The sequence below is a fragment of the Poecile atricapillus genome, chromosome 4 (assembly GCF_030490865.1).
Source record: "Poecile atricapillus isolate bPoeAtr1 chromosome 4, bPoeAtr1.hap1, whole genome shotgun sequence".
Taxonomy (NCBI): Eukaryota; Metazoa; Chordata; class Aves; order Passeriformes; family Paridae; genus Poecile; species Poecile atricapillus.
This window is the reverse complement of record NC_081252.1, coordinates 39915398-39931738: the sequence shown is the minus strand read 5'-3', so window position 1 is coordinate 39931738 and position 16341 is coordinate 39915398. Positions and strand designations below refer to the sequence as shown.

General features: G+C 35.6%; 1 protein-coding gene across 1 annotated transcript in view; it reads right to left on the bottom strand.

Annotated features, from left to right (window-relative positions):
• The window catches only part of GALNTL6 (polypeptide N-acetylgalactosaminyltransferase like 6), a 423774-nt gene that overhangs the window by 240311 nt on the left and 167122 nt on the right, over window positions 1-16341 (bottom strand). The window contains exon 3 of the mRNA XM_058838265.1: window positions 4865-5003. Coding sequence (XP_058694248.1) covers window positions 4865-5003 — 139 coding nt within the window. The remainder of the gene's footprint in view (window positions 1-4864; window positions 5004-16341) is intronic.

Below are 16341 nucleotides of genomic sequence, written 5' to 3'. Positions count from 1 at the left end.
CATGGAATAGCTTGAGGTGGAAGGGATTCATAAGGATTATTAAGGCCCTGCACAAGATAACTCCAAGAACCACATCATTTGTCTTAGAGCATTTTCCAAACATTTCTTGAACTCTGTCAGGCTTGGTGCTGTGACTACTTTCCTGGGGAGCCTGATCCAATGCCTGATCACCTTCTGAATAAAACACACCTTTGATCTAATATCCAGCCTAAACCTGCCCTGATGCAGCTTCATGCCATTTCTTAGGGTCCTGCCACTGGGAAGCACAGAAGAGAGATCAGTGCCTACTCTTCTTCTCTCCCTCATGGGGCAGACTGCGATGAGGTCTCCATCTCCTCCAGGCTGAACGTAGACCTCCAAGTGACCACAGCCACACCTCATACAGCTTCACCTTTAGGTGCCTCCTCTTCATAATACTCCTCTGGATGCTCTCCAATAGCTTTTCTATCTCTCTTACATTATGGTGCCCAAAACTGTATATGGGACTCAACATGAGGCTGCACCAGCACAGAGCACAGGGACAATCCCCTCCCTTGCCTGGCTCACAAGGTTATGCTTGATGCACTCCAGGATATTATCAGTAAATAGTCTACAAATTTTTGATAAAAGGAGACCTGCTGTTGAAATTAAGATATACAAACATACGAAACAAAATATTTTAAATTATAAAGCTTGCAAATGTATTGCTAATACCAAATGTATTGGTATTTAACTGGGACTAACTTGATTCAATAATGAAAAGCTTAAAAAAGGGATTGTCGAGTATAAAATAGACTTAAGAGCTTGAAACAGGATAGGTCACAAAATTTATATTTACTGTTCACAATAGATTGCAATCCTTCCCCTAAGCCTCATTAAAATCATATTTAGAGCTATTCAAAATGCGAATCAGATTCAGTTTTGTTTGTTTGAACAAAGCTGGTATGAATAGCAGAATATTTGATAATGTGGAGAAGATAAGAATTAATTTCAATTGGTACATTCAGCATTAGAATATATAGCATTTCTCTTTCTACAACAGAAAATACTGCCAACTTTTTCCCTAGCATTAGCAGGTTTGTTGTATTCTAGACTACAAAGTAGCACAAAGCAGGTGAAAAGAGAAATGAATGAAAACAATCTTCTTGCGAGTTGCAAAATATTTCTTATATTGGTACAGAATTTCTAATCCCAAATATTAATGCCATTTCTTTTTTTCTCAATACTATCCAAAACTCAATGTTGACTTTCTCTTTGGGTGACCAGAACTCTTCTTTTCACTAAACTAGTCCTGAAACCAAATAAACTGAGGTGATAAGTCTCTTTCAGATTGTTATTTAGAATTAGGGGGGAAAAAAAAGTAGTTTTCTTGATTGCTTCTTTGTTTAAACTTAAAGACACGGGTGATTGTTGGCAGAGAACAGAGAATTAGCTAATGTAGCTTGGCATCCACTATGCCAAGTCTTTCACACAAGAGTGGAACAGAAACAGGACATCAAAGACCACTCAAAAATAGAAAAAAACATTCTTTGAGCACAGCTGTGAGACAGAAAAAAAACCAAAAACCATGGGAGATAGTAGAAGGATGCAATAAAAACATATTAAAGATTCAGGAAAGGACAATTCAGCCTTGAAACAAAAGTTAACTGTTTCACTTAGCTACAGACTTTTTTTTAATAGCCCAAACATTTTGCTGTCTTAGAAAGGGAAGAACAATCAATCATAACATCTTGCTGATGTCATGCTGAAATATTTAAAATATTATAGGAAAAACAAAAGAGTATTATTAAACAGATTTGAAAACCTGAATTTCTCAGGGCTCAATCATCTAAATATTTGTTTAGTTCTAACCATCCCCCTGCAGAAGGTGTTATTTTCAAGTTCTGAGCCAAATTTCCAAATAAATTCAGAAAAAGAAAGCATATTTGGATTAAAAAGAACAAGTTTTTTCTGCTGTCTTTGCATACTTCCCAGGAAACCAAACACTTGGAAGTGGTTCTTAAAGTTTCTTTGGTTTGACTTTGGAATAAAATATTTTTGAAGTTGTTTTAGAAGAATGTAGAAACTACTGCAGCCGTTGTTCTGATATAAAGAAGTTTCTATTCAAATTACAGGATTTACCACTCCATTTTGTTGCATTTGAAGGTTAATTTTTCTGAATTTTCTCTACTGATGGCAATAAAACCGTTCTGTTTGGTTCTATAAAACATTTCATAGACAGTATTTTCAAGAAATCCATCTTTAGCAGAAGGAAACAATTTTCCCTGTGCAAATGGAATACACTAAAAAGAGACAGAGGATCAAAACTCAAAGTGTATAATACTAGCATCTCCCATAAATTTGCACAGATGACAGCTAAAGACCTCAAAGCAGTTAGAAGCTCCACAACACCAGACCCTTTATAATGTTCAAAAACTGGCCAAACTAGTCCTGCCTGCTACACCACACCTGATTTAGCTACTATAATGCTACTGAAGAGCACCCTTTTCTCAGACAGCAATTACATAATTTTCCAATAGTTTGTCTGAAAGCAACTCTATTAGTTGCATAGTTTAGCCCCAGCCTCTAGCATGGATGACAGGCAAATTCATGAAGAAAATGAACTCTACCTCAGCCAAAACCAGTACAATGACACGTGAACTACTTTGCATTTCATGCACACTTCTGAAGAGAGGAGACATTTCCAAAAGTGAAGTGCAATTTCAGCCTGGCCATACCTAACACACAGCAGCCAAGAAATGTGTTTGTTTCTAACAGCAGGCCAGAATGCATTGCCAGATTTCCATGTCTCTTGGAAGTTCAAAAAACATACTTGCTTCAAGGTATAGCCATCAGAAGTATTGAGCCCAGCTTTGTCACCTTAATTGATGCACTACTTAGTAGGCAATTATACCACAAGAACATTTTTCTCTTTACCTTTAGATGGTAAGTGATACAGTCAATTAACTAATGGGCTACTTGTACTATGAGTGTTTAACACAAGGAAGGTTAGAAGGCTGTGACTCAAGTCAGTTCAGTCAGGACATTACTGAAACACTCGCCATACGCAATTTCACTGAATGCCAGAGGAACCTAGCTGAATCGGAACCTGGAAACAATGCAGGCACCGAAGGATACAAGCTTCCCAAATGAGATGCTTAGGTGCGAGTCAGAAAAAGATTTGTGCTGGGGAAAAGAGGGCAGAGAAAGGCTGGGGTGGCACTGACTCGTTCCTAATGCGCCACTTCTGACAGCACATTGCTTCTGGGAACGTGCATGAAAATGTCAAGGGACTGTGAGGACAGCAGCAGGTGAGAAAGAAGTTGCCAAAAGACCAATTTACAAAACCACTAAGGGATGACAAAACTGTCAGATTCCTTTTGTGTTTATTAGTCATTATCCTCTGCAGTTTTGGTAACAGAGGAGGTTACTTAATGAACGTATTTATTATACTGACAACATAACCTACCACAGCTTCAATATTATACAGCTGTACGTTAGAATTCAAACTTCTTGGAGGCATTCATTATGTAATTTCATGTAATTTGTCAAAGCAGAAAGCAAAGAATGTATATAAAACATATAGCGTGTTATAAGAATATAACAAATCCTTTTTACTTAATGTTTGCAAACAATACTAATATATTGTTTACAAATAAAGAGAAAAGTTTTTTCCCAAAACAATGCAACAATTAAATTAGATAATTAACAGTTAAAACTAAATTAGAAACATCTCTAACAAAAGGTTAAATCCTCTGCAATGAATTTCTTTTTTTAAACTCTTACTATGCAAATATTTATGTACTATTTATTCTTTGAAAAAGACAGCACATGTGACAGAAAAGTTGCCATGATGTTTCTCTTCTCCCTGCACTAAGAACTTCTGTCCAGCTCTGAAGTTCAGCTCTGTTCTCTGAGAGCTTTTCATATCAAAATAAGTTAAGAAGTGGGATGATATCTTAACATGAATCTTTGTATAATAGAGAGAATTGTATCTGAAGGAAAATACAAACACAGTCATGGAGACAATTAGTTTTGCCTCACACCTGTACCTTTTCCCCATACACTAGTTGCATAACAACTACATTTCCCCAGTTACAAGAGGGGGAAAATGCCAGGTAAGGACACAAATCAAATCAGCTCCCTCTTCAGAGTTCAGATTTAGAGTCACTCTGGAGGACAAGAGCCTGGAGCCAGGAAAAACAAAAGCACCCCTTTTCCTGTCACAGACAGAAAGTCCTATTCTTTGTATAAAGGAGCCAAATATTAAAGAACACAAAAAGTGAAGTTAGATTTGCTGTACTTGTTTTCCAGAATAACCTTTCATACTCTTTCTCTGTGTTATATTAATGATTTGGGGAACAATACCATCATCCAGTGCCCCCAAATTCTGCATCATGTACATTCTGTTTTTACATAATTCTATAGTGGTTAAAGCTGAACCATCAGCACTTAGCACCTATTGGATTGTTTTAACTTTTTATGTAACAAAACAGGAGAAACACTTTGCATACACAGCCAAAAACTACATACATGTATATATACATATACTCAGCTCCACACCCTAAAGAACTGCAGCTATTAACCAAATGAGAACATGAGAAACTATGTGAATGCTTTTCAGCCCAATTCACTACACAGAAATTTAATAAAAATCATTCTGTAATGAAAAGAGGCCTTTAATAGTCTTAATGTGTAACTAATCAGATGAGAAGTCACTTTAAAAGACAGAGCTAACAACAAAAAGACAAATCTAACAGCAGCGGTAAATTTTCCACTTCCTATAAAATGAAATGATTGTTTTTTGTTGACTGTTTATGTTTTATCTTCCTGGAAAACAACTTATTTAGAGATATACAAAGATAAAACTCTAAAAATTAATCGGTCCAGGAAACAGTTTACATACTTAGGATGTCGGATGTCTGGCAGGGATCGTTCCAGTGCTATGTTGTTGCTAACAAATATGTTGAAGCCATTTTCCCTATAAGCAGAATCATCATGGTCTTCCTCTGTAAGAGGGTACGGTTTCCCATGTTCACCTTTCCCTATAACAAAACAGAACAATTATTTGCCTCAAACTGACAGCAAAAAGTGTACTACAAAGATAAGAGAAAATGTTACACTGAACTTCAATTAGTACACTGTGCCTGGAACACCTCAAAGAAATTTCTTGCAATGTCTTTACCAATACTCCTGTTATTTCCAATACAAAAACAAGAAATAGGTACAAACAAGAAGATTCAAGTGCTCCTCTGAAGTCATCCAATCAACTAACTTTCCTCTATAAAGACACACAGTTAGGTTAAAGCCTTTTCATGTAGAAAAATTTCAATTGTAAATTAAGGCCTTTCTTTTCCATGGCAAAATTATGAACAAATGGATCAATTCCAGCAACATGCCTTTCAATCACTGAGGAACCTGGTTATTGAGTTACTGTAGATTAGCACCCACTTGTTTTCAGAATGCAACTTTAGCACTAAGGTTTAAGGTGTCCAACTTTCCAGAAGAAACAATATGGAAACCAGATGTTTTGCTCTAGGCTCCTTTAACACCCTTGCACTCCTAGGGACAAGACAGATGTACTCAGTGTTTCTGATGTTACAGCACTGTGGAGTTGCTTTCAGAAACTGGTCACTTTGTGCTTGCCCAAAGAAATTATCTGCTTGTCCCTGGCAAAGCACAGACTTTCCATTCCAGCTTTTTAGTCCCAAGTTAGTTCTCATCATCAGTCACTTGGCTTGCTTAGTACCTACCTCAGGCTACTATACCTCTATCTCTTCCAGTAAGAGAGCAGGGAGCTAATAAAAGCACTACAAAGAAAATCAGAAAATAAAAGCCTTCAGTTCTTCTCAGCTACATTTATTCTTCCCATTCTTGCAGAGGATGTACTCTTCAGAGTTTCAAAACCCTTCGAGCCTAGTCAGGTTCTCAAGAACATATGCTTTCCTTTACATCTCATTGATCAGATTATATAACCTCTCTAGCCTTCTTCCACCAGGCTCCCTCTTAAGAAAATACCTCCTTTTACCTGGGCTCTTATAGAGAAATTAATCAGCTGGATTCAATAAGTGATCAAGGGCATGTGATCCCCAGCTAATCAGGAGCAGCTAAAGGAGTGGATGAAGAGGAAAGGAATCAGAAGCTGAGAGAAACATCCAGTGGTATTCTTAAAACCCATAAGCCTCTCTCAGTGCCCTATTTCACGCTGCACAAGACATTAAAATTGAAGCTGTTGTAGTGACTCAATTCTAGAATTTTTTCAGCTAAAATAGTAATTTTTTTATTCCAAAATTTGTGCATATATTTTAAATTTCATTTAAATCCTTAATGAAAACAATTACTGTTACTTACAAGGGGGGAAATTAATTCCCATCATGAAACCCTCTCTGTTTATGCTACTTCATTACTAACAGGTATTTTGTCATTCTTATCTCCAAATGCATGCAACACACTAACATAATACAAAATCTGAGACTATACTTCTATGTGAATCTTTATGATTTCATATTAATAATGGAGAGGAGCTATGATTCTAAAAAAGCAGCTAATGACATGCATTTTCAAAACAGTTTTCCATTCTTCCCCATCAAATATGGCACAATACCACCGTGCACAAGCCAGAAGTATAGATATCATGGTTGTTATCTAGAGCAACTCAGGAACAGGCAGAACATTCCCCAGTCATGCTGTGTTAAGTATTGGACCGAAAAGCTTTTGCACTTATGCAGTATAGCTCAGCTATGAGGTGCACTAGAAGGTGTGAAGCATTACTCCTTCCTAACACTTCATTGAAATACACTTATATAGCACAAAATGAGGCTTATGCACTTTTTGGAATGCCATGGCTATTTCTCCCAGCTTTTTGTTTGCTTGCTCTCTCACCCTGCAGTTCCTCCTGATCCCTGCTAGGGATCATTAGCTAGGGGAGCCATCTATCAGATCCAGCTGGAAGCAGTTTGTTAATTTCTCTAGAACAGCTTTGGTAAAAAGAGACCATTCCTTATGAATGACCTTGGAAGGAGAGAAGTAGGGAGCTCAGAAGATAAGCATTAAAATAAGTACAACTCTTGGGTGATGGTTAGGCTTGAAGGATTCCCTTTGTAGAGAAAAATGCCATGTATAAGCCTTCTCATCATTAAAAAAACATCATAGGCACAGAAAATTCTTTTGTCACTGGTTTTCCTTCCTAGATGTCTCACAGTAATTTCTATCAGTGCACAATGGTTTTGAGGTAGACCTATGTGCCAGGATAAAAAGGGGAAATTTCACAATGCAAGAAAAGTAAAATTCTGGTGAAAAGGACCCTGATTAAGTATCATTTTAAGTATAATTACTGGCTACAGAAGACTACTTTAAATCTATTGAAGTATTGATGTATAAAATGTAAGCCCTTTTATACTGTCTCTTCTGTCTGAAGGCAAAACAGCAATACAGAATGTGCAAGAAAGCTATAAAGTAGCCTGTAGAAACTGAGAGTAAAAAATCTGATGGTGAATTTTTTTGCCTCTTTACGTCTAAAAGGGGACTCATCCAAATGTGATGGATAAAACCAACCCAGCACTAAGACTTGTCACTAACTCTCTGAGGATGGTTTACAATTCCAGTAAAAATAACCTCATAAACTAAGGACAATCAGAAGTTTTAGTTCAGGATTTTGTTTTGTCATGGAAGGGAAAAACCCAATAGCACAAGAATGACACAGATATTCTACCTGGGCCCAAAAATCCCATCAGAATGCTCCATGGCATGGGAAGCCTTACAGCAATGTTTAATTCATACAGTGCTGTCTTACCTTTGTGATTACAGAATTATTAGTCTGATTTTTAACTCAGTAATCAAGGTAAGCAAGTACGAAAATATGCTACATTTTCTTCTTAAGGCATTATGACAGTTTTGGAGTTAATGTCTCTATATTGCTTAATACTGCGTTATTTTAAGGGTTAAATGCTTCTCCATAGGTTTTCACATAAAAAAAAGGCAAAGTAAGATATTGGAATCATCAAGATAAAGTACTGGCTTGACCAAGTATTAGATATTCTATAAGGATATTTTAGCCCTACTCAGAGATGTCACAGTCTCCTAGGAAACCATACACTGTATACCTAGCCCTAAAAATTTTCAGTTCTATTCTTGACAACTTGTGAGAAATGATAGTTCAAGGACACCTCAGTTAGGCATCTTCTGCTTATATATAATGCAGATACAGCAGGAGGAGAATAAACCCTCTTGTTCAACAGATGGTTCAAAGGGAAGATGGTTAAGGTGAAACAAGAATATAAAAACCATTCTGTATACTCAGTACAAAAGTCTAATTGTAGAATAATGGCTCTGGATTGGCTACATTGGTATATTTGCCAGGTACTGTAATTATAAAGAGAACAGGGATATTGTTGGCAAAATAGATCAACTGTAAATCAGTTTGAAAATGCAACAGGAGTTCTGCACTATTTGCATATGCAGTAGATAGGGGACCTTGCTTAAAACTATAAACAACAAATGGTTGTTTATACTTTGTGTGCAACAGGTTCTCATTTCAGGGTCTTTTGGGTTTTCTTTTCACGTTGTTTTTTTTTATCATTCAGATGAACATTATTTATAATTCAGCAGGCATGGTAAAAAAGATTGGCTTTGTCATATAAGTTCAAGAAGCTAAGCAATTGCTTGACATCGTAACACAGGAAACCAAGTGGATAAAGAACATAAGCCACTCAGTGTCTGTAGGGAAGAACTGTGTACATCTGAATTATTTACTGTTTATACTCACTGCTATTAGATTACTCAGGCATGACTACACAGCCATACCAAGTCAAGACTATAATTCACATAAGTATTTAAGCACAGCCTTAAATTCAAGCATTCAAGCATCCTTTAACTCTAAAACAGTAGTAGGGAATAAGAATTCTCCATGTGCTAATTGCTTTAGTACATACAAGGATTTTATTTTAATACATAAACCTACAATTAAGTCTTCTTACTTACAGTGCGCTTTATTATTTTAGAGAAGTTAATTTTGCCATTCTTTAAAATATATCTTAGGAATTATCTAAATATTCCACCGAGAATTTAGCACAGCTCGGCTGTGCTCATCACACATGAGCTCCAAGCTCATCCTCTCTCATGGAAGTTCTCACAATCTTTCAGAACTGAAGTCCCATGAGAGGAGACTGATTGTTATTCTTAGCAAAGGTAGACAGAGAAACACAAATTCCAAATGAATGCAGTCACACATCAGTCTCAAAGATAGTGAGAAGTAAAATGGGAAATGAAGATCAGCAACAGAATAAAAACATTTAAGTCAGATATCTTACATCATTTTGACACATAAATTTTCACAAAACAAACCTTTTTGATCCCTGATATGGCAACTAGCCAAAGTCAAAGGGCAAAAACTGTTTAAAGCAATCTGTGGTATCCTTTACATAATGTCTGAAGTTTTCCTAGCGCACAGTTGTATACAAGTCTCCCATCTTTCACTGTAGAGATCAACTTAGTATTATTTAGATAAGTAAAACAGATTAGCAACTCAAACTGCCAGCACATTCTGCCTTTTTGGAAGTGAATTTCCTTTTGAGTACATACAGAATCATTGTATTCCTGATTTTTCCTTTTCCTCACAGACAGGAGGGCAGGGTGCAGAATTACCTTCTCCTTTCACACTAGAAAAAGAATTGTTTCTTTTGAGCAAATGTTGTTTGTGGTCTTGCATATTTATGTTAATTTCCAGTAAAATGGATGAACATTTTAATTTAATAAGTGCATGAATGATCTTTGACAATTTGTTACTGAGACAGAAATTAAAACTGCATGTCTCACATTAAAATAATTCCCTTCATATCAAATGAAACTACCCAAATTGCAAAAAATGTGTAGGTGTATATTTATATGTACATAATATGGCTTTTCAGATTGAAAGTAAACATTTTTCTGACTGTATGACCAGTAAAACAATGGAATAGGCAATCCAGGGAACTTTGGGATCCATGTATATGCATGCAAGAAAGGATAACATGCCTCAGAGAGACGGTTGATACAACTCTGGTCATCTATTGAGTTGGATCTCAACTTTAAACTTCTACAAATGCTATGAGAAATAGGAGAACTGACTATAGGTTTCCTCAGAGTCCATAAAACTTGCATCAGAAACAGAAGTACATTTATCTCAAGTTTATTCTACTTTTTCTAAACTCCTCAGAGTATCAATTGTACAATTCATTACCCTAATTTATATTATAGAGGAAAGGAATTTAATTGATTTTAAATCAATGGAAATATGATCAAAAGTATATTTTAAAAAATATTTTGTCACTACCTTGTAGGAGCTTAAAAAGGCACTAAGTAAGATTTACCAGACATCTAATTATTTATTACACAACTCTGTCAAGATCTGAGGCATTATAAAAGGCTTTTTCTTAGCATTAGAGAAGTAATCAAATCTTGCTTATGCAAAAACCTTGTCAAGGAAATCCTGAACAATAAATTTTCACACACAAATAAATTATTTCTTTATAAATCTATAATAAAATGTATTTATTACACTTTCAATATAGAACTATTACAGAAAACAATCAAAAATACACTCAGTTTTCTGTTAGGAAGCATTAAAATATTAGAATACTATTCTATCCATCTTCAGATGACAGTAGTACATATAGGTTTTCTTTTCCAAGGATCATGTAGTCCTTGGTAAGTGGTACAGAGATGTTATCAGGACCAAATATGAGGCTTTGTCCTCTCTGGATTGCTGGTACAGTAATATGATGTCAGCAGGAGAAATATGAACTAAATTGCTTCTCTCTTCAGGAATAGCTTTATACAAATAGCATAGGTTGGGAGAAAAAGGTAAAAAAAGCATATAACTTTAAATGTTGTTACTTGCCTGCCTGCTCACATCCAGAACTAAACAAAAATACCTCAACAAAACAATCAAACCACAAGAATAAGAAACCAAAAAAACCTCCAATCAACCAAACAAAAAAAAAATATCAGAGAAGAACATGCTCCTTAAAAAGCCAGGAGAGTACATTCAAATTGTACTGTAGTTGGACCTTTGGAGTACTGTTTGCTTATCATTCACATGAGATAAAAATGAAAGGAACCTGTTACTAACACAGAATGAAATCCCTACTTACAGCAGTGATGTATTCTGCCATTCCTCAACCCACAGTTGGTAGGAAGTAGGTAAAGGAAGAGCACATCCAAGAAAGGAAATGAGAGGCACAAATAGGAACCTCTCAAACATAGTTATTTTAGAGATGTTTGAGAAGCATTTCTATAAAAAGAATATCCAAGTGGGGGGAAAAAAATTACAGCTTTGTAACTTTATTTAATATAATTGCCAGATTTCCACATATTCAACAGGCCTAGGACAACTCTTCATGTTAATTTAACATCATAACCCCTGTGTCAGACTGCAAGGAAAAAATGGCACAAGATTTTTTTTAAGACTTTACAAAGCGGGAGAAGCTGATTATCAATATTCTGTATATGTATACATGTTAGCATTTCATGCACATTTCTTTAAACTGGAAACAAGAGAAAATGATACTAAATGACAGTAGGTCAGGCTGAGCAGCACAAAAATGATGAGCAGTAGCAGCAGTGAGCAGAAGAATGAATGAATGTACCAAGTGGAGCAAGCAACAGCAACATCTGGAAGAGTGTCAAAAGCCCCAGGTCACAGCACAAAGCTCTGGAAACTTCAGCTGGGGCTTGTTGGCTCACAGGACTCCACAGTTCCCACAAGTAAAGCAGGATTTGGCTCGAGAATGGGGGACAATCAGCTGGCCTAGCTGTTGCCTTTACAAAAGGGATTGAAAAATTATTATTGTTATACTTTAGGAATTAGCTTTTATATGTTACCTGTTTATCTGTAATAAAATACTGTTTGCTGAGTTAATTAATTTGCAAGAAGAAAAAATTAGCTCAGTGCTCTTGAGATTAATTCTTGCAGGTATCGAGGCCTTTTACTGGATGTCACTTTAATATGCAACCTGGCTTTTACTGTTGGCAGCGGTATCCTAGCAGAAGGGTATTATACAGGTAACCATTGGAAAAATCCAACTCTGTATCTTTCAAATAACCAATATGATATGACTGATATAGAAACAAGAAACTGTGGTTATATATGCATTTTTTTCAATTAGTCATTTTCAGTTAATTAATCAATAATTAATTTCTAAATCTGACAGCTTGTACTTTAGGGAATATTAAAGTACCCCTCCCCCTTTTCATTTATTTGAAACATTAAAAATGCAGCCTCTAAATTTCCAACATAGACATTGCAGAGTAAAAATACAATGTGTATGTGTGTGAGGGAAGTGATTGTTTTAAAATATATCATGAGGTAAACCAGTGGGATTGTTTTGTTTTAGCAGAATGACTGCATACGAACCCTGAAAAGTCAACTGCCCAAAGGCTCGAATAAACATTTCACAAAAATAAGAAATATAATTTTTCTTAAAAGATATGGCTTTTAAAACTTGCTGCAAGTACTACAATGGCTTGCTGGGTGGAAAGACTCATTCTAACCCCTCCATTTCCACTTTAATAAACCTAGCAAAAATAAAAGAAAAAAATAGACCATACTATTTGGTTTGTCCAGTGTATTTAGAATGCCACAGTGTACAATGCATGATAAGCAGCAACACATGCTGTTTTGATATGAGTTGCTCTATCACTGCAGCAGAGAAGCAATATCCTCAGTAGTATTCTGCAGGCTGAGCTGAATCTAATCATAACTCTGTAGCCAAGGGATGCACAGTACATCTTCTATTTAGTCTAACTACTTATCACCAAATGCCACAGCCAGCAGAATGTTTTTTCATTTAACATTAGAACAGACTGGTGTAGACCATTAATCAGAGCCAAACACTGAATGAGCAAGCATGTGAGGAACAGAATTCAACCATAAAAAAGGCCTCATATTTTCATTTAGTAACTGAAGGACCTGCTAGGATAAAAAGTATCTACTATGGAATATGACCTGAAAAAAAATCTAATAATCGTAAGGTATTTGTTTCAGTACTTGAATGAATTAATTCATACAAAATGCCTCAAGAATGGCATTCTAAGAGTCTCTAATACCAGAAAATCATATCTAATTAATGTGTATGGTCAAACAGATATCTTTAAAAAGCTCAGACTAAAGTGTCCGTAACAGGGTTAGATACGACAACCAAACAGATCCACAAAATTAATGCAAAATTACAGTTTCACAGGTAGTGTTTCAAATGATAGGGTCGTAACAACTGTAATTAACATAAGAGTTATCCTTGTTCCTCTGTTTTTCTTCATTCTAAGACATATAATAATTATGCACTATCACAGGAAAACAAATAGGATGTTCCATGGAATAAATTTTTAATATGGAATCTTTCTTTTTTCCCTTTTTTTTTTTTTTTTTCTGGAGCTAAACTAACTCCAGAAGCTGGCTTTGTGGCTGCCACATGAAGAAGATGGAATAACCTGAAAAAATGAGTGTGAGTCAACAGTGTACAACAATGTAGTCACTCTTGTACATGAAGCATTATTCCATGATGTATACCCTCCAGAGAACACAAGAGCTGTCACGGCTCCCAGAAAATTTGGATTTAACCTGTACGACCCCTACAAAAAAATCCCAAAATTAAACAAACCACAATCATACCCAAAAAACCAGCAACAACAAATATATAAATATACATATACATAGACATATATATACACACATGCAGATATATATATAATAACCATTTTTACATATGGAGATAGTAAATATTCACAGTTAAAGTTTGAGGCAGACTCAAGAAGCAGAACTAACCCATCTGATTCCCCACATGGTGACTCAGTGACAAGGACAAACTTATTCCTTCTGCAAGTCTGAGAAGAATGCCAATAAGCAAGCAGTATTTGCTCACTCAGGGCAAGTTTCTCAGGTAGTACAGAAATGATTTTTTGCTTTTTCAGGTCGGTTCAGATTTATACATTATAAGCTGAGTATGGAAATAATTACCAGGGATAGTATAAAAAACAGGCATCCCTACAAATTCAGAGATACAAGAATTATCATCAAGGCAAGCAATATAAACCCAGATGAACAGCTGAGACAAGTAATGCCAAGTTCTTGGGACTGGCCTGTGAAAGTACTTCTTACTTAGAACAAAATGCATTTTGTTCTATCACACCCAACGTAACACTTTGAATCTCAATGTTCTTCTCTTTTTTGTGTTTTCTTTTGGCAAATCAGACACATTTCTCTTGTGAAAACTTTCGTTACTACATACACTGCTCCATTTACTCACTATCACTGTGCTTGCCAGCCACTGACTTTCCTTCTTCTTATAAAAGGCACTAATGCTGCAATTGTTAGTATTGCCTTTTATCACACATCTTTAAATTCATGATAAAAGGCAATACTAATGATTAAATACATGATAAAAACCAATGCATGGTTTTTAAAATGGTTTAAAATGCATTTTTTATTTTGAAGAGCCCTACAACTGACTGACATTCCAGTGGTAGGGAGAACTAAACTTAATGCTTGACCTGCTCTGAGCACAGCACAGCTCTCCACAGCCCTTTTCCTCCCTTGCCACTGATTCACATCTTTCTGAACAATAAAAATCTAATTAATGACAACTATTTTTCAAATGCCTGACACAAATTTGAGCAAAATTCCTGTACTAAAGCCAACTGAAATTTCCAGTCAATATATGCTGTCGAATCAGGCAGAGATAGGAGTGGAGACTTCATGAACCACCTTCAGCCAGGATCTGAACAGATTTTCAGCTAATTAGTTTAAAATATTTTCTATTCAAAAGGACAACTCATCACTTACAGAACACAACTAAATATTTATCCCAAGGCCACATTTATGCATAATTCAATTGGAACCGAACAGATCCATTGGGAACTTCTCTGGAAAAGTTAACTTATGAAACACTGATGTCTGGATTCAGCCAAATGTATTTTCTGATTTTTTTTTTTTTTTTAATTGTTGATAACTGGGTTAAGAGAAGCAAGTAAAAAAATTTTTGTATGTGTTTCTGCATACATTTAATTTAATTTTTCCTGTACTTGCTTAAATAGTAAACCAACATCTTTATAGTAGTGAGGGAAATTATGACAAAGGACTTTGGCTGGATTAAGAACTGATGTTCTACTGTGGTGATTTGACCCTGGCTGGATGCCAGGTGCTCACCAAAGCCACTCCATCACTCCCCTCCTCAGCTGGACAAGGGAGACAAAATATAATAAAAAGCTTGTGGGTTGAGATAAAGGCAGGGAGAGATCACTCACTAACTGCTGTCATGGGCAAAACAGACTCAAATTGGGAAGAAATTAACTTATTGCCAAGAAATGCTCAGGGTCTCAAAACTTCTATGTATGACTTCAGAAGCCTTGAAAAAAGAAGAAAAAAAAAAGATAAAAATATCATATTTATTTATTACAGATTTCAAAAAGTTGTTCACTATATAGACTGGGGGGAAAAAAAGTAATTTCAATACCCGGCTGAAGTGGCAGCATGTTAGTAACTTGCTTAACTTACTCATTAACAGCAGCTAATTAAAATGTCAGCCCTCCAGAACTTCAACAAGTCACAGCTTTCACTCTTTTTCTGAAGCATATGAAGGTTGGGTGTTTTTACAGTATTACCATTCTAGTGAAAGCTGGGAACAAAATAAATAGAAAAAAAATCCAAATAAACTAATGCTATTTATTTAGAGGCTTCTTTTCTTTTTGTGTGACAATATTAGAAATAGACTAGTCTCTCAATGAAAAAAATCCTTGAAGTATTCAATAACCAGAGTTGCTCAGAAAGGAGATCTGGGAGGACAGCAGAATCAGTATCCTTTTAGAAAGGCTGCAACTTGCCCTCTGGAGACTACTCCTTCCCCACTTTACACACCAGTACCCACTGTGTTTTAGATCAGTCTCACCTCTTGTAAACTGGCATGGAATAAAAATGCAAGAAGCAAGTAAAAGTACCAGTAACCTCATATTTATTAACAGTAGTTTCCAAAACACATACAAGCTATCCAAGTATTTAGCACGTAAAATAGAAGTAATGGTCAGGGTAACCTGAAATTACTTCAGCTATCTTTTAAAAATAGAAAAATGTAAACCATTTCATGACAAATTTCAAGAGTAAGACTGTTTCCATGTTTTAAGAACACCTATAATAAACTTAAATATGCATCTTGATTTTTTTTTTTTTAAAACGGAGCATTTTTCCACTGAAACTCCTGGCAAGTTTTACTATTCACATTTCAAAATCACCTGCAGAACTTCCAATCTAAAAAATGCCTTAAAAAAAAAAGTAAAAAAGTTTATTTCTACCTTGTAGCTTGCAGAACTTGGCAGGTTGGCAGAACAAAATGTCACTCCCAGAAATCTGTTTTATTT